At 44.9% G+C, this 18857-nt stretch overlaps 2 protein-coding genes across 2 annotated transcripts; one reads left to right on the forward strand and one right to left on the reverse strand.

Moving 5' to 3' along the window:
- The first annotated feature begins 2579 nt into the window (after window positions 1–2579).
- On the forward strand, window positions 2580–11176 carry LOC142944566 (EF-hand domain-containing protein D2-like). Its single transcript, XM_076085683.1, has 4 exons — window positions 2580–2968; window positions 4572–4719; window positions 5769–5903; window positions 8179–11176. Exons 1-4 carry the CDS (start codon window positions 2658–2660, stop codon window positions 8311–8313), a joined length of 729 nt encoding a protein of 242 aa, XP_075941798.1. The 5' UTR covers window positions 2580–2657; the 3' UTR covers window positions 8314–11176.
- A 1659-nt stretch (window positions 11177–12835) lies between these two features.
- Window positions 12836–14478, reverse strand: LOC142944567 (GTPase IMAP family member 4-like). The gene is made up of 5 exons (XM_076085684.1): window positions 14463–14478; window positions 14227–14381; window positions 13899–14139; window positions 13486–13800; window positions 12836–13404 (listed from the first exon to the last, which is right to left on the reverse strand). The coding sequence occupies exons 1-5, from the start codon at window positions 14476–14478 to the stop codon at window positions 12836–12838; spliced, it is 1296 nt and encodes a 431-aa protein (XP_075941799.1).
- Window positions 14479–18857: the final 4379 nt, after the last annotated feature.

An 18857-nucleotide genomic window follows, 5' to 3' on the forward strand; every position in this document is an offset into this window, starting at 1 on the left:
CTCCCGCCTCTCCTCTCCTCTTCCTCTCTCCTCTCTCCTCTCCTCTCTCCCCTCTCCTCTCCTCTCCTCTTCCTCTCTCCTCTCCTCTCCTCTCCCCTCTCTCCTCTTCTCTCCTCTCTCCCCTCTCCTCTCCTCTCTCCTCTCCTCTCCCCTCTCTCCTCTCTCCCCTCACCTCTCCTCTTCCTCTCCCCTCTCTCCCCTCTCCCCTCTCTCCTCTTTATGATGGAAGTGTTCATCGCTTATGATGTGTTCAAAGACCGTCTGAAAGTTGAAAAGCTCACGATTAGGACGGAGGGGTTTGGGGTTCAGAGGGTTTAGTCTAGGACCAAGTTTAATTTCTGTCAAAAAGTAGTTCCAACGTTTTGCACACAACATTTAACACAACTAAATCAGCCAATAACAACAACAGGAGCTGTGTTAGTTCACTAAACTCAAAACCCTTCCTCTCAGTGATAATTAGTCTGTCAGTATCTCTGAGCTTCTTTTATTTGCTCCCCCGTCCTGCTGAGACCGAGTTCATGTGCTGAGGGAGGTGGATGAAGGAAGTCCAGCTGAGGCCGAGGGGATGGAGGACGGAGACCTGCTGCTGGCCGTCAACGGTAAACCTGTCGAGTCTCTGGAGCACGACGACATCGTCAAAGAGATCAGACGGAGCGGAGATAAAGTCGTCCTCGCCACCATATCGATACCAGGAAGAGACTTTTACAGAGAGGTACATTTATTTATATACACACACACAGTTCTATCATCATACTGATGTGTCAGATCTCTCCTTCATCTGCTTCCTGTTGTGTTCCTGTAGTTGGGTATTTCTCCCCTGTTGTTCTACGAGGAGAGTTCAGTCCAGGATGAGAGGCAGCAGACCAGGAACCAGAGGGAACTCCCTCTGAGGGACGGACGTCCAACAATCTACGTTCAGGACGGAGAGGAGACGAACGGACCGGGACAGACCGGGTCTCACATCAGTCAGGAACTTTAACCCCAGAGGTGTAATATTCTGAAGCTGTGTGGAACTCCTCACATTGTTTTAATCTGAAATCACTTTATCACACATAAAAAATATAATATAATAACAACATCACATTCTATGTTTAATGTTTTCCAGCCGTCAGAGAACAAGAGATGCTTTCTGAGGCCAGCAGACGAGGAGCTCAGATGATTTCACATCAGACGGACGTCCTTTGATTTATTCTAAAATCACAAATCTACTGTGTGATCATCCTCTGGGATCATCTGCTGGGACCATGATGATCCTCTGGGACCATGATGCTCCTCTGGGATCATCTGCTGGGACCATGATGATACGAGATCTCAGGACCTTTTTATTTTTGTACATTTTGATTCATTTTTTTAATATTAATTATAAACTGGTCATTATTTAGTGTGAAGCTTTCTGTATGATTCAATTAAATTATTAAGCTCCATATATAGAAGCTGAACATATAGAAACGTGCATTTTTTAAAACAGATCTTCTTTATGTTCTCTATTTGCACAGAACATTAAATATTAAACCCTTTTTATCAGTATATACTGTTTTTGTTGTATTTATTTTGGGGTGGACATGATCCATGGTGGTCGAGACATTATTAGACAAGACATCACACAACAAACTGTTCTATTCTCATATATATGTCATTAGAAATCCTAGTGGTATAAAGTATTAAATACGGTTTATTTAACGGATTATGGCCAAATATGTTTGCATCAAAAAGGAGTTTGACTTGTTGATTGGTGCGTGATGATAAACACAGTGAAACAGCATAAAAGACTTAATAAAAATATGAAAATGTACAATAGATTAAGATAAACAATATAAGAGTTAATAAAGTGTTCAGTGTCTGAATTTGGTGATGCCATAACTTCACATGTTAAAAGCCTGTCTCCTTGTATGACGTCAACATAAAGGGTTTGATAAAGTTTTACTATAAATATCATTTACATTTACCTTCAATGCTGTATTAAAAAATTTAGTTTTTGGTAGTTTTATCCCAAACTTTCATAAAATGGTCAGAAATAAACTGCATGCAATAATTTATACCGTAGAACATATTTGGTGTTATCGAATTGATATATTTCAACAACATACTTGATTAATTTCATGAACAGGAGTAGTTATGTCTAAACCTAACTGTGGTAGTACTACTTCCTGTGAAGACGGAAGTTTATTTTGAAAAGACAGTATTCATATGAATTGACACTTGTTGCTGGACTTCAGTAGGAAAACACACACAAAATTAGGAACTTTTTGTGAGATATATGAATCATTTGAGGATTTCTCAGTGTTTCTTCACCATATTTATGATGAAATGAATCTCAAAGAAAGCGGTTACATATTTCTTCTTTTTTTCTGTCTTATTTTGAAAAAGCTGTTACCATTTTATTTAATTTATTGAACAAATTGCACATACTGACAAAAATAATCATCAACATACATATATGCAAACTAACATACCAGAGTAATAAACGCAGAAGATAAGAGAAATAGACAGAAAGGTAAAAACAATATACTGTTATAAGTCTTATTTTGAAAAAGTGAGACCGGAAGCTGCGCAGTGTTTCTTCTTGGTGATCACAGCGCTCAGTTTAACGGGTGATACTCGCGAGACGGCTGTCAGGCTCCATTCCCTCCTAACTACACCTCCCCAGTAGAACAGCCATGGCGTCCGAAGAGCTGGCGAAGAAGCTCCAGTCCCGGCTGGTCGCTACGCAGGAGGCCGCCGACCACGACCCGAGGCCGGAGTCCGGACCGAGCCCGGTCCTCCGACCCAGACCGCAGGAGGCCGAGGCAGCCTGCGGAGACTCCTCGTCCTCCTCCTCCTCCTCCGAGCTGTCCGCCGTGCTGACCCGCCGTCAGGACATCAACGACGGGACCGCCGCACCGCGACTGACCCGCGTGTTCAACCCGTACACGGAGTTCAAGGAGTTCTCCCGCAAGCAGATCAAGGACATGGAGGCGATGTTCAAACGGTAAAATGTCCGTTGTTTGTCCGTTGGTTTATGCACGCGGAGCAGCGGAGGTTCCGACATTGTTGACGTGTAGTCGTGCGCGCGTGGGCCGTTGGTGGCTGAGTGAGCGCGCGGATGATTAAGATGATGATGATGCTGCTGACGTGAAGCCTCGCGGGTGAAAGCACGAGCTGTCACTCTGATCACGACACCGACTCACCGAGGCCCTCGTCACCGTTTTGAGGGATTCTTTGTGCGTGTTTTAATCCGTCCGGTGACGTCTCGTGATCGGAGGGGAGAGCGCACGAGGCCATAGATTACATTGATGGGTTCAGATTTATTGACATAAAAAACTGACGGTGAAGATATTCTACGGAGGCCCAGATGTGACACTAATCTATATATATATATATACACACAATATATATATTATGTATATTAACATATTTCAAAGGGTTTGAACATAAATAATTGGATGGAATATGGAAAAAAAAAGAACAAAAAATGTAATAAAGTCAATCATATCGAATTGAGATTAAAAAAATATAAAAAATGAACCAAAAGGAGACAGAAGCATCATCCTCTCTGATATATTATGTATATATCTGAGATAGTGAGCGTTCCTGTGAGCTCGTGGTCGGATGGTTTCATTCCTCTTCTCACACAAACAAGAGTTCGTCTGAGCGTTTCTTTGTGTTCCTCAGAACTGGAATGCAGCCTGAACAGGAAGCTCTTTCTCTGGCTGTAATCGGTCCATTATGCAAATGAGGTGTCCAATTGTGATCTAATCCAACTCGGTTAACAATGGTTACAATAACAACCTAACTATAGGCCACTTCTTTATTCTACATTTAGACGTTTTCTACAACAACATTCAGTTAAGTGTTCAGGAATCACAGAGATGTAGCAGACAAACTATTTGTGTTGTTTACAGTTTTGTTTTTAATACTTTATGATGTAACCATTATGTTCAAACAACAAAACCGATCGGTATCTTCCACTCTGGATCATTGATAATCTGCAATTGGTATCAATGGGAAAAAAGACGTGATTGTGGATCTTTAAAAGTGATATTTTCTGCTTTTATTCTTTTGTTCTGATCCGATCCGTGACTCAAAACCGTGAGTTTTATGATCCAAAGCTTCACGTGTTAAAGCTGCATTCTCTCTAGTGTCCACCAGGGGGCGACTCCTCTGGTTGTATAGAAGTCTATGAGAAAATGACTCTACTTCTCTCTTGATTTATTACCTCAGTAAACATTGTAAACATGAGTTTATGGTCTCAATCTCTAGTTTCAAGTCTTCTTCAATACAGCATGATGTTCATTTAGTACATTATGGTCCATTTAGAGTCAAACAGACCATAAAGCAGGGGATGCTTTAGGGCGGGGCTACACGGTGATTGACAGGTCTCTACCAGAGACGTATACGGCGTCTCTACGTCACTCCTCCTCAGTCCAGATATGCTCACTTCCTGTTCACTGGTTGCAAAAACTCAAGATGTGATGTTGTCGTATCAGGCTGGTTGTTCACGGAGCTACATGAGAACACAAAGGATCTTTTTCTAGAGCTGGACTGAAACAAAGAACCTGCTAACTCTCTGATGGGTTTCTGTGGTTCTACAGCTACGACACCGGTAGAGACGGCTTCATCGACCTGATGGAGCTGAAGCTGATGATGGAGAAGCTCGGAGCTCCACAGACTCACCTGGGCCTGAAGAACATGATCAAAGAGGTGGACGAAGACTTCGATGGCAAGCTGAGCTACAGAGAGGTGAGAGTCTCACTTCTCTGGCTCCAAATACACCAAATAGAGCTCAAGACATCCGTTATGGGATTATAATAATATAGGATTAAATAGAAGTACAAGATAAAAAGTGATGAGGCTCGACATGACAGTGATGTCATCGTGGTAAATTTCTCTTATTGGATAATCATGAATATTAAGTGACTAGAAAAAGATCTCTATAATGGTAGAGAAGAGAGAAATGGAGGCTGATTTTAATAATATATTTATTGTTTATTTATAATCACTTTACACAAGAGTGTTTTTCACTGTCCCATCTGTGATCCAACGAAAGTATTATTGTATTAACTAAATGTAAGTCGAAGTGATTCCAGTATGTTTTTATCAGGAGAATATCTTGTAACAGCTTTTATTTTGGCATGTCACATGACATGATGTTTTTTTAATATCGTCCCATGAGTCCACGGGTTGAAAGGTCAAAATGTAGAGTGATGTCATGCATGTGGAGGAAGATCAATATGAACCTTCATATTTACACACTGGCTCATTTCTAGACTTTTCTTTCACGTTTTATCTAAATGTTATTGTGTGAGGAGAGAAGTTAACCGCCGATAAACACCTGCAGCAGATGTTCTACCTCAAAACTATACAAGTGCCAAATCATACCACGAGTTATACATGTGCTGAAGTCATAATTCAACGGTAATGCTCCTCATCATCAAACATCTGGAGGAGGAGGAAAGGTGAAGGCACATTAATTACCTGATCTTTATATTTCCACGGCTCATTCTGGATTCATCACCTTGTTTGCTCCGTCATGTCTCCGTCATGTCTCCGTCATGTCTGCGTCATGTCTGCGTCATGTCTGCGTCATGTCTGCGTCAATGCTCCGTCATGCCTCTGTCATGTCTGCGTCATTCCTCCGCCATGTCTCCGTCATGCCTCCGTCATGTCTGCGTCATGTTTCCGTCATGCCTCCGTCATGTCTCATGTGCATCCTGCTGAGCTGCAGCTGTTGTGGACCAGACTAGATTAGAGGTGGACTTCTTTTTTTAACTGAATGTGACCTCCTTCAGTTCCTGTTGATCTTCCGGAGGGCGGCGGCCGGAGAGCTGCAGGAGGAGAGCGGTCTGATGGCTCTCGCCAGGCTGTCTGAGATCAACGTGTCCACCGAGGGAGTGATGGGTGCCAAAGACTTCTTTGAAGCAAAGGTACTGTTGTGTTGTACCTGCTCTGATAGACTCCGCCTCTTTTAGGGCTTGTTAAACATTCGGAATTTAGCTTCTACGGATGTTGTTTTTTTACTTTATAGTGTTGGTCATCATTTCTTTATAACTTTTTTACTCTCCAGATTAAAAGCTGAGGCCTGAAAAGCAAATTTTAGATGTTTGAATTAAACTTTGACCCCAAAGGTCCCCAATCCTAAACTGGGTGTGTGTTGATATGATGGTCTTTATGCATCTTAGACATTTAAGAATAGTGGAGTAACGGACCGAAGTTAATCTGTGATCCGTACTGACCCCCCCTCACAGTTTAACGTTAACCATCACAGTGTAAATAAAGTTTAAACGTTAACCATCACAGTGTAGATAAAGTTTAAACGTTAACCATCACAGTGTAAATAAAGTTTAAACGTTAACCATCAGAGTGTAAATAAAGTTTAAACGTTAACCATCACAGTGTAAATAAAGTTTAAACGTTAACCATCAGAGTGTAAATAAAGTTTAAACGTTAACCATCACAGTGTAAATAAAGTTTAAACGTTAACCATCAGAGTGTAGATAAAGTTTAACGTTAACCATCACGGAGTGTAAATAAAGTTTAACGTTAACCATCACAGAGTGTAAATAAAGTTTAAACGTTAACCATCAGAGTGTAAATAAAGTTTTAACGTTAACCATCACAGTGTAAATAAAGTTTAACGTTAACCATCAGAGTGTAAATAAAGTTTAACGTTAACCATCACAGTGTAAATAAAGTTTAAACGTTAACCATCACAGTGTAAATAAAGTTTAACGTTAACCATCACAGTGTAAATAAAGTTTAAACGTTAACCATCACAGTGTAAATAAAGTTTAAACGTTAACCATCACAGTGTAAATAAAGTTTAACGTTAACCATCACAGTGTAAATAAAGTTTAACGTTAACCATCAGAGTGTAAATAAAGTTTAAACTTTAACCATCACAGTGTAAATAAAGTTTAAACGTTAACCATCACAGTGTAAATAAAGTTTAAACGTTAACCATCACAGTGTAAATAAAGTTTAAACGTTAACCATCACAGTGGAAATAAAGTTTAAACGTTAACCATCACAGTGTAAATAAAGTTTAAACGTTAACCATCACAGTGTAAATAAAGTTTAAACGTTAACCATCAGAGTGTAGATAAAGTTTAACGTTAACCATCACGGAGTGTAAATAAAGTTTAACGTTAACCATCACAGAGTGTAAATAAAGTTTAAACGTTAACCATCAGAGTGTAAATAAAGTTTTAACGTTAACCATCACAGTGTAAATAAAGTTTAACGTTAACCATCAGAGTGTAAATAAAGTTTAACGTTAACCATCACAGTGTAAATAAAGTTTAAACGTTAACCATCACAGTGTAAATAAAGTTTAACGTTAACCATCACAGTGTAAATAAAGTTTAAACGTTAACCATCACAGTGTAAATAAAGTTTAAACGTTAACCATCACAGTGTAAATAAAGTTTAACGTTAACCATCACAGTGTAAATAAAGTTTAACGTTAACCATCAGAGTGTAAATAAAGTTTAAACTTTAACCATCACAGTGTAAATAAAGTTTAAACGTTAACCATCACAGTGTAAATAAAGTTTAAACGTTAACCATCACAGTGTAAATAAAGTTTAAACGTTAACCATCACAGTGTAAATAAAGTTTAAACGTTAACCATCACAGTGTAAATAAAGTTTTAATGTTAACCATCACAGTGTAAATAAAGTTTAACGTTATCCATCACAGTGTAAATAAAGTTTTAACGTTAACCATCACAGTGTAAATAAAGTTTAAACGTTAACCATCACAGTGTAAATAAAGTTTAACGTTAACCATCACAGTGTAAATAAAGTTTTAATGTTAACCATCAGTGTAGATAAAGTTTAACGTTAACCATCACAGTGTAGATAAAGTTTTAATGTTAACCATCAGAGTGTAGATAAAGTTTTAACGTTAACCATCACAGTGTAAATAAAGTTTAACGTTAACCATCACAGTGTAGATAAAGTTTTAATGTTAACCATCAGAGTGTAGATAAAGTTTTAACGTTAACCATCACAGTGTAAATAAAGTTTAAACGTGTGTGTGTGTGTGTGTGTGTGTGTGTGTGTGTGTGTGTGTGTGTGTGTGTGTGTGTGTGTGTGTGTGTGTGTGTGTGTGTGTGTGTGTGTGTGTGTGTGTGTGTGTGTGTGTGTGTGTGTGTGTGTGTGTGTGTGTGTGTGTGTGTGTGTGTGTGTGTGTCACCAGATGCAGGCTCTGTCTGTGGGCAGCAAGTTCGAAGCAGAGATCCAGGAGGAGAAAGAAGAACGCAAGAGACAGGAAGTGGAGAAGAAACAGAGACAAGCCGCCTTCAAGCAGCTGCAGTCGGCCTTCTGCTCCTGAGGCAGCGAGTCAGTGTCCCAACAGCTGCTCATCCACTCACCCTGAACACAAAGATAGCAACCATGCATTGAAGTAAATACGCACTACAATACCTCGAAACGCGTCACAGACGAGGTTCAATCATTCCAGACTTCATGCAGCTGTTCCACAGAAAACGTGACGTATCTTAGATTTATTGTGCGTTTCTGTGGATTTATTTCCTTTTGTGTAAGAACTGGAAGTCTTCATCTCGAGGTGTTTCTACTTATTTAGACAAAGTTGTTCGTACGTTTCTTTTGTGTCACATGATCCTCGCTAACACTGTTACAAGTGTAATTAAATAAGACGCCTAACCTGCAACGTGATAGTAACGTACAGTAATAGATAATAACTACATCATAACGGTGTAATAACTTAAGTATTAACGTCTGAAAGTGTCGGTGGTGAAAATGAATCCTTATGCAGCTGTGTCTGTTGGCTCAGTCGGTCCAACGTGAAGCCGCTCAGCGTTCATCACGTTTACACTGAAGCTTCTCTCTGGTTTCATATCCTGCAAAAAAACTAAAAACAATCCCCAGATTAAAAAAACTCAACTGTGAAGTGTTTCAAAACCAGGGAGGTTGATTTAAAGGGATAGTTTTGTGTTTATTGGCTTCAGTCTCTGAGAGGGAAATAAGTACACAGCTGGTTAGCCTAGCTTAGCATAAAGACTGGAAACGAGGGGAAACAGCTAGCCTGATAGACGCTCGTAAAGCTGACTGACGTGTTGAATCTCGTCCGTACAAAAACAGGAGTTTTAAAATGACAGTTTGTGTTTTTTTTTTTTTTTGCACTTTGGCGCTGGAACTTTCACGATGTTCCAAAGCACACAACTCCCCCTGAAAGCACATCTTTTTATTTTCACATTTCTGTTCATGTACGCAGGAAATAAACGAGATGTAACGTGTTAATCAGAGAGCTTCAGAGGTCCCCAGTCTTTATGCTAAGCTAGGCTAACCACGTCCTGACTCCGGCTCAGACAGAAAGCCAATAAACCTATTTTCTCAAATGTTAACATTTCCTTTTAAACGTGTATTGTGTGAGTGAGCCGAGGTCTACAGACTGACTTTAACCTGCAGCACAGATTAAAGATTAAAGATTAAAGATTAAAGATGGAGAAACGAACCTGTTGAACCAGAGTCTCTTAAACTCGTTAAACTCGGCTTGTGATTCTGTTTTTAGGATCTAAATTCTCGGCCCCCCAAAACATTTATTGCACAGTTTTGCTGAGTCGTGTGAATCTTGAGTCTGGTGTAGTTCAATATACTGTTTTCACAAGCATGCAGTGCAACAAGTGTCAATGTAGGCTAGACCTTCTAATATATTTAAAATCAAACTCGGCGTATTTTTCCATGTAAAATAGACCAATGTTAGAAATCTACTGCAGCCGCGTGCTTCTGCACAACAAGCAGCTGAAGCTCACAGCGTTTAACTCTGAGTCCTTCGTCTGATTCAACAGAAGGTGTGTGTGTGTGTGTGTGTGTGTGTGTGTGTGTGTGTGTGTGTGTGTGTGTGTGTGTGTGTGTGTGTGTGTGTGTGTGTGTGTGTGTGTGTGTGTGTGTGTGTGTGTGTGTGTGTGTGTGTGTGTGTGTGTGTGTGAGAAATGAATCATTTCTTTAAAAAACACTTTGATGGGTTTTCACACTGTGACATAAGAATTTATATTTAGTTGTTTAATTTGTAGCTTCTCAAAGCGAATGTAGTGATGAGTTTGAACTCCAGTGATGTAATATTGCACTTTCATCAAGTTAAGGAAGAAAAAGACTTGGAACCTACATCCCCCATAATGCAACGCTTGATATAATCTTTGATAATTTCCTCCCTTTCGTGAGAGAACAGTGAGTTCCTCTCTTCAGCTTCTCTTCCACTCGGTTCATCTCCAAGTCAAACAGTTGAGGTGCATTACTTCCTCACGATGTGGACTCATGAACCTCGAGTGTTGAGTCTAGAGATCGGTACAATAATAAAACCTCTGAGCTCAGTCTGTCTGTCGAGTCTAAATACGTGTGATTAGAAACATCAAGAGGAACGAGAGTTCAGAGTTCAGAGCCAGAGATCTGATATTAACGTCATGTTTGTGTGTTCAGTACAGAGCTACACATTTCTGTTTATTGTTCACATTAAACAAACAGGATATTAACATGTTAATGTTGAGTTTTAGAAGTTTTGGTTGGAGTATCTCTACTTCCAGATTTGATGCTAAGCTAGGCTAACCGTATCCTGACTCCAGCTCTGTATTTAACACACAGAGATGAAGTTGATTTCTTTGTTGTTTTCCTGTGAAGCGTCGGGGGACCACAGTCGGTTAGTAGCGGCCCTGTTTGAGCCTGAACCAGATGTTGAGGACCACTGAGCGTGTAGTCCACTCTAAACATTCTTCACATTAGTGTGCAAAACTTTAAAAGGACACTAAATATACTCCACACCTCCAATATGTGAAGCCTGAATAATGTGTGCAGAAGCTGCTCCCCTGGTACAGGAGTCCATATCCAGATGTTGTGTCCTGATGTTGAAGAGCGCTGACTGAAGCGGTTCACGTATCTGGCCCTGTGTTTCACTGCGTAGGCGTTCCGTGTGAGCAGGTCTGAGTTGTCGTGTAACAGAACTACTGCGTGTATCACAGACCTTCTTTGCTATTTTGTTGTGGAAACTGACGATGTATTTTTTCATGAATAAATTAGTATATATATTAATTGTTTTAGCAGAGACTTATAAGTTGCCAAATATTAAAACAAAAGGTCAGTGAGATATATTTTTGGGCACTTGTAGAGATATGGTGTTGTTGTAGTCGCTGTCAGAAGGAACAGTTTGACAATAAAGAATAAATAAAACTGATATTAAGAAATCTGAATCCATGTCGTTACTCATGAAAGAGTCTTCGTAGCATTGTTGGTAAATCATATTTATATAACGTTCATACAATCTTAACTCTGTTCTGTAAACAGCTCCTCTCTTCAGCCTCACAGGGAACATTTAAACCATCGACTACATTGTTAAAGTAACTCAATCTTTGATTCATAAAATGTGTTTCTTTAGTTAATCGCTTCCCTTATTTGCTGTGGTCTTAGAGACGGACCAGAACAATAGTTTATCATTAAAAGTCATCGTATAGTTATTAAAATAAATAAATCAAAGTCATAGTATGGTGCAGTAATTTCCAAAGCGTGGGTCGGGACCCCCTACTGGGTCACAAAACACATTTGCAGTTTCTTTCATAGTTTTTTATTCAAGATTTAAACCTTCAGTTCACCTTCTCACCACACGAGGGAGCCGGAGATGTTTCGGTCGGTCTGATGACTGCAGACCACTGAATCAAACGTGAAAGCCTCGTTTGTTTCACTGATGAATGGAAATAAACAAGTCTGCTCCCCTCAGAAGTGTTTCTTTGTTCTCATTGATAAAGTATTTAATGTGTGTATATGATTTTAATAACACATGCACGAGGCAAGGTTGTGATTTATGTGGCGAGTAATGCTTTTCAACATTGTAAAAGGTGACGTGGAAAAGGCAGTAAATATGGTCATAAAAGAGTCATAGTGCAGCAGGTCAGTAGAGTCTGTCAGCTTACTCTCTGGCTCAAAGGCTGAGGCAGAAATGGGAAACCAGACAAGATGAAAGTACTTTTATTTCTAAAGTACAAACAAGAACAGAACAAACTGTTTAATCAGGTATCAGAGATGTTTGTGTGGAAGTGTCTGAAGCAAAGCAAACGGCACGTGTGTCCGCGAGGAGGAGACATGGTGACGTTCTACAGCCAGAAGGACACCAGCCGGAGGTTTGATTCCTCTGAAGACAAACATCCTGCACGAAGCACACAGCGCCACCTAGTGGAGCAGAAGGGTCACCACAGTCTTTACAGGTCACAGTATAGTATGTCGAAAAAAGTCTCAGTATAGTATGAAGTATGTCATCAAAATGTTTAAAAGAATCATGGTTCAGATGATTTAGTTCTCTTTTTAGTACTTTTTTGACTCGTTCATTACCCAGAATGCCTGTATGAGCATGAACCCAAATGAATATGACCTCATTGCTCTGTTTTCTGTTATGTACTGACAGTATTTCATAAAGTAAATCCTCACAATAACTGGATGCACATACATGAGACTGGACAGGGACGTTTGTTTGTTCTGTTCTTTAGCCATAAAAATGATGCATATGCACACAAACACACTTCCTTAACTTAACGTCCTCGTATCCATAAACCAAATCACCAGATCTGCACTTTTATTTCCTGCCTTAGTTTGAAGCAATTTCAAATCCACAGTGTTTCTAGAAGCCACACAGAGATGATAGGTCACATCACAGTTCATCGTTCTCCAGACTCTCCTGCTGCTTCCTGTCCAGAGAAAACGGGATGTTTGTGTTCTCTCACTTTTCCAGCTGGCTTGTAGAACTCGTCTTTATATATATATATATATATATATATATATAGATAGCAGTTTTAAAATTTACATTTGAACTAACTTATTATTATAGCTAACATCTATATGCATGTAAATAGTTTCTAAAGTTGCTCCACCATCTCCAGCAGCTGGGTCACTCTTGTCCCGTCTCCTGTGTTTGTGTCTAACACCTGGTATCGGTGTCCACATCTGTCCAGCAGCCACTGTAGAGGCCGTCCGCTCCGCTCCACGTGGTCCTCCAGCGTCCGTCCTCTCAGCTCCTCTCCGAAGGTGAACACCGCCACGGTGCTCCTCCACACGTCGCTCCCCAGAATGCCGAGGTTCGTCTCCACGGCTCTCCTGTCTTTCTCTCTGAAGGAGTCGACCGGGACGACCAGCAGGAAGGACACTTTGCTCCTCTGGTTGCAGAGGAAAGGGCTCCGACCGATCTCCGTCCGGACCTCTTTGGTGTTGGCCAGACCGAACAGACTCCACCCGGGGGTGTCCACCACAGTGACAGCCCAACCTGACACTCGACCACAGCCTACGGAGCACCTGGTGGTCTTTACGTCCACCTGAAACTCCTCCCGGTCCAGGATCACGTTGCCGGCCGAGCTCTTCCCCGACTTCCTCCTTCCCAGCAGGATGAGGCTCAGAGCAGGCTTCAAACCAACTGGTTCTACTGGGAAACCTGCAACGAACACATTGCAGTGGGTTTTCACAACTTGTTCCGGGTGTTGGCGTGCTGATTGTGTGGCTTAGAAACACAAACCTTTGGGTATATATGTCCGTCTCGAGGCCTCTGGCTTCCCATCAGGCACCATTATCTCCTCCCGTCCTCCCTGCATCCTCCTCGCATCCTTCATGCTCACCTCTCGTCTCAGCTGCGTGTACATCCGATCCTGGATCTCCCTGGGACGCTTGTTAGTCTCCATCATCTTCTGGATCTTCTCAAAGAGCTCCGCGACCTGTGCCTCCGAGGCCCCGGACCGGTCCGACATCACCTGGTACCGGTTCCCACATCGCTCCAGCAGCCAGCGAAGAGTCCGGCCCTGTCGCCTGATGTGCTCCTGGATGGGGAGGCCTCCTGCAGCACAGATTAGACCTCATTGGTTGAGCTAGACCTCTAACGGCCAATCAGCAGAGAGAGACAGACTGAGCATAAACAAATGATCGTTGGTTCACCTAGCTCGTCTCCGTGGGTGAAGAGGACCATGGCTCTCTGCCAGATGGGGGTCTGGAGCAGCCTGAGCTGGGCCTCCATGGCCCTCCACTCCGGCTGGCCGAAGGTGGAGGTGGAGGGTAGCACCAGCAGGATGACGTGGAGTTCTGGGTAGCAGAGGGTCAGACCTCTGCACAGCTCCTCAGATACTCTGTCTGGAGTGATGGAGTGGGACATCCACCCTGGGGTGTCCACCACCGTCACCTGGTGGATCACATGTAGTCTAAAGTGAGTAGAGCTTCAGGGTTAAACGGGAGCAAATCCAAAATACTGAAAACTTTAAATATTCACTTGTATTCCAAAGACGGTGGCGTTCTCCTTGGAGCTGCGAGTTGTTTTCTTGTGAAAGGCTGGTTTTCCCAGGATGGTGTTTCCTGCTGAGCTCTTCCCACTTTGTTTCTCTCCCAGTAACAGCACCACCACTCTGGACTGGGTTGGCTCTGGACCTGACAAACAGTCCCAATCTCACATTCATACAAACATTCAAATACAGCTGCACAAAATGTGTTTCAATTTGAGTAACTCACCGTAAGAGGCTGCCATGTCGAGCTTCACAAGCGTCTCTTCTCTTGTGATTCCAGCTTTTACTTCTGTGGAGTATCAACGTTTGGCCGCATGTTTACTTCAGTGTTAGTGTCAAAGTTCACAAGAGAGAAGTTCCTGAGAAGTGGCAGATACACTGAGGCTATAAAACATGACGCACACACACACACACGCACGCACGCACGCACGCACAGACAAACACACACACACACACAAACACGCACGCACACACACACTGGAGGATCTGGGTCTGTCCACGGTGCACCGGTCTCTGCTGGAGTCTGAGGTGAAGGAGGTTCTGGTGAACCTGCATGAGTTCATCTGGTTTCACCAGAATCCGACCCGGTGGCTCCGATGACGAGCGTTAAGAATAACTCTAAAGAAACAAACCATCTTCTCTCTGATGGTCTCTTTACTGATGGAGGTCTGATAGAGGATCAGGACTACACTGAGACTGGTTCAGGACCAGGTAAAGGTTCCTCACAGTAACTTCAACATTATATTCATCTTCTGTCAATAGCTTCCTCTGAGCTTCACACTGTTCCTTTAACGTTTCGCTGCATGTATTTATTTTATTTCCCTCCAGGGTGTCGTTCTATAGATCCGATCCACCGGCTGGAGGACTTCTTCAGATCAAAATGTGAGGCTGCAAAGCTCGGACAACAGAAATAGGACACGTGGGGATAATGGAGCAGCAGGAAGTAGGCCAGGCCACTTTCATAATGATCACTGAGCCGTACATCACAAGACACTGCTGCGTGTCTTGAAAATGAAATTATATCACTTAAGTGTGATTCTTTTTGTGAAGTTCTTAGAATTAGAATTATACCCTTTATGATTTTTTTACAGGCTGAAAATACTTTTGTATTAAATTGTTGAAGAACTATGAATATTATTCACTTGCATGTAAATAGTTTAATTCCCTGTTGAGGTAGCGTTGCAAACAGTAACAGGCTGGTTGTGTCTCACCTACATACAACATATAAATCAATTTATAAGATGGAGTCCTGGACCCATCAATGATTATTTTATTGGATGTGATTTCTAGTAATAATAAAACACTAATTCTTTGCCGTCCTACATACATTTGAAACTATAAATGTTGAATTAAGATGGTGAAATAAAAATAAAATATATCCCAAAAACAAGAGTTGGGGGTTTTGCAAGAGACAGAAAAATTAATACTGGTTCCTGACTTTAGGGTCAAGCTAAAAGAACAGGGGAGCTAAAAATTCCCATGATGCAACACAACTACTAGCACCATCTGTCCCAGTAAATGTGTTTCAGATCCGTTATCCAGCCTCCAGTAAAACTGATGAATCTCTTTCAGATCTGTGCTCGCGTCCGTCACCTCTGTCGTTCGGTCCTCGCGTCCGTCATCTCTGTAGTTCGGTCCTGGCGTCCGTCACCTCTGTAGTTCGGACCTCGCGTCCGTCACCTCTGTAGTTCGGTCCTGGCGTCCGTCACCTCTGTAGTTCGGACCTCGCGTCCGTCACCTGTGTAGTTCGGACCTCGCGTCCGTCACCTCTGTAGTTCGGACCTCGCGTCCGTCACCTCTGTAGTTCGGACCTCGCGTCCGTCACCTCTGTCGTTCGGTCCTGGCGTCCGTCACCTCTGTAGTTCGGTCCTGGCGTCCGTCACCTCTGTCGTTCGGTCCTGGCGTCCGTCACCTCTGTAGTTCGGACCTCGCGTCCGTCACCTCTGTAGTTCGGTCCTCGCGTCCGTCACCTGTGTAGTTCGGACCTCGCGTCCGTCACCTCTGTAGTTCGGACCTCGCGTCCGTCACCTCTGTCGTTCGGTCCTGGCGTCCGTCACCTCTGTAGTTCGGTCCTCGCGTCCGTCACCTCTGTAGTTCGGTCCTGGCGTCCGTCACCTCTGTAGTTCGGACCTCGCGTCCGTCACCTCTGTAGTTCGGTCCTGGCGTCCGTCACCTCTGTAGTTCGGTCCTCGCGTCCGTCACCTCTGTAGTTCGGTCCTGGCGTCCGTCACCTCTGTAGTTCGGACCTCGCGTCCGTCACCTGTGTAGTTCGGACCTCGCGTCCGTCACCTCTGTAGTTCGGACCTCGCGTCCGTCACCTCTGTAGTTCGGACCTCGCGTCCGTCACCTCTGTCGTTCGGTCCTGGCGTCCGTCACCTCTGTAGTTCGGTCCTGGCGTCCGTCACCTCTGTAGTTCGGACCTCGCGTCCGTCACCTCTGTCGTTCGGTCCTGGCGTCCGTCACCTCTGTAGTTCGGTCCTCGCGTCCGTCACCTCTGTAGTTCGGTCCTGGCGTCCGTCACCTCTGTAGTTCGGACCTCGCGTCCGTCACCTCTGTAGTTCGGTCCTGGCGTCCGTCACCTCTGTAGTTCGGTCCTCGCGTCCGTCACCTCTGTAGTTCGGTCCTGGCGTCCGTCACCTCTGTAGTTCGGACCTCGCGTCCGTCACCTGTGTAGTTCGGACCTCGCGTCCGTCACCTCTGTAGTTCGGACCTCGCGTCCGTCACCTCTGTAGTTCGGACCTCGCGTCCGTCACCTCTGTCGTTCGGTCCTGGCGTCCGTCACCTCTGTAGTTCGGTCCTGGCGTCCGTCACCTCTGTCGTTCGGTCCTGGCGTCCGTCACCTCTGTAGTTCGGACCTCGCGTCCGTCACCTCTGTAGTTCGGTCCTCGCGTCCGTCACCTGTGTAGTTCGGACCTCGCGTCCGTCACCTCTGTAGTTCGGACCTCGCGTCCGTCACCTCTGTCGTTCGGTCCTGGCGTCCGTCACCTCTGTAGTTCGGTCCTCGCGTCCGTCACCTCTGTAGTTCGGTCCTGGCGTCCGTCACCTCTGTAGTTCGGACCTCGCGTCCGTCACCTCTGTAGTTCGGTCCTGGCGTCCGTCACCTCTGTAGTTCGGTCCTCGCGTCCGTCACCTCTGTAGTTCGGTCCTGGCGTCCGTCACCTCTGTAGTTCGGACCTCGCGTCCGTCACCTGTGTAGTTCGGACCTCGCGTCCGTCACCTCTGTAGTTCGGACCTCGCGTCCGTCACCTCTGTAGTTCGGACCTCGCGTCCGTCACCTCTGTCGTTCGGTCCTGGCGTCCGTCACCTCTGTAGTTCGGTCCTGGCGTCCGTCACCTCTGTCGTTCGGTCCTGGCGTCCGTCACCTCTGTAGTTCGGACCTCGCGTCCGTCACCTCTGTAGTTCGGTCCTGGCGTCCGTCACCTCTGTAGTTCGGTCCTCGCGTCCGTCACCTCTGTAGTTCGGTCCTGGCGTCCGTCACCTCTGTAGTTCGGACCTCGCGTCCGTCACCTGTGTAGTTCGGACCTCGCGTCCGTCACCTCTGTAGTTCGGACCTCGCGTCCGTCACCTCTGTAGTTCGGACCTCGCGTCCGTCACCTCTGTCGTTCGGTCCTGGCGTCCGTCACCTCTGTAGTTCGGTCCTGGCGTCCGTCACCTCTGTCGTTCGGTCCTGGCGTCCGTCACCTCTGTAGTTCGGACCTCGCGTCCGTCACCTCTGTAGTTCGGTCCTCGCGTCCGTCACCTCTGTAGTTCGGACCTCGCGTCCGTCACCTCTGTAGTTCGGTCCTCGCGTCCGTCACCTGTGTAGTTCGGACCTCGCGTCCGTCACCTCTGTAGTTCGGACCTCGCGTCCGTCACCTCTGTCGTTCGGTCCTGGCGTCCGTCACCTCTGTAGTTCGGTCCTGGCGTCCGTCACCTCTGTAGTTCGGTCCTGGCGTCCGTCACCTCTGTAGTTCGGACCTCGCGTCCGTCACCTCTGTAGTTCGGACCTCGCGTCCGTCACCTCTGTAGTTCGGTCCTGGCGTCCGTCACCTCTGTAGTTCGGTCCTGGCGTCCGTCACCTCTGTAGTTCGGTCCTGGCGTCCGTCACCTCTGTAGTTCGGTCCTCGCGTTCGTCACCTCTGTAGTTCGGTCCTCGCGTCCGTCACCTCTGTAGTTCGGTCCTCGCGTCCGTCACCTCTGTAGTTCGGTCCTGGCGTCCGTCACCTCTGTAGTTCGGTCCTCGCGTCCGTCACCTCTGTAGTTCGGTCCTCGCGTCCGTCACCTCTGTAGTTCGGTCCTGGCGTCCGTCACCTCTGTAGTTCGGTCCTGGCGTCCGTCACCTCTGTAGTTCGGACCTCGCGTCCGTCACCTCTGTAGTTCGGACCTCGCGTCCGTCACCTCTGTAGTTCGGTCCTCGCGTCCGTCACCTCTGTAGTTCGGACCTCGCGTCCGTCACCTCTGTAGTTCGGACCTCGCGTCCGTCACCTCTGTAGTTCGGACCTCGCGTCCGTCACCTCTGTAGTTCGGTCCTGGCGTCCGTCACCTCTGTAGTTCGGTCCTGGCGTCCGTCACCTCTGTAGTTCGGTCCTCGCGTCCGTCACCTCTGTAGTTCGGTCCTGGCGTCCGTCACCTCTGTAGTTCG

This window comes from Anarhichas minor, unplaced genomic scaffold, assembly GCF_050575085.1.
Source record: "Anarhichas minor isolate MPS153535 unplaced genomic scaffold, ASM5057508v1 ptg000281l, whole genome shotgun sequence".
Classification (NCBI taxonomy): domain Eukaryota; kingdom Metazoa; phylum Chordata; class Actinopteri; order Perciformes; family Anarhichadidae; genus Anarhichas; species Anarhichas minor.

What these genes read in the sequence shown, in the direction of transcription:
- LOC142944566 (XM_076085683.1), top strand. Translation starts at nt 2,658, where the DNA reads ATGGCGTCCGAAGAGCTGGCGAAGAAGCTCCAGTCCCGGCTGGTCGCT. An exon ending in GCAAGCTGAGCTACAGAGAG is followed by an intron (nt 4,720 to 5,768) that starts GTGAGAGTCTCA and finishes GACCTCCTTCAG; the next exon opens with TTCCTGTTGATCTTCCGGAG. An exon ending in AAGACTTCTTTGAAGCAAAG is followed by an intron (nt 5,904 to 8,178) that starts GTACTGTTGTGT and finishes GTGTGTCACCAG; the next exon opens with ATGCAGGCTCTGTCTGTGGG.
- LOC142944567 (XM_076085684.1), bottom strand. An exon ending in CCACCGTCTTTGGAATACAA is followed by an intron (nt 14,140 to 14,226) that starts GTGAATATTTAA and finishes GTGATCCACCAG; the next exon opens with GTGACGGTGGTGGACACCCC. An exon ending in CACCCACGGAGACGAGCTAG is followed by an intron (nt 13,801 to 13,898) that starts GTGAACCAACGA and finishes TCTGTGCTGCAG; the next exon opens with GAGGCCTCCCCATCCAGGAG.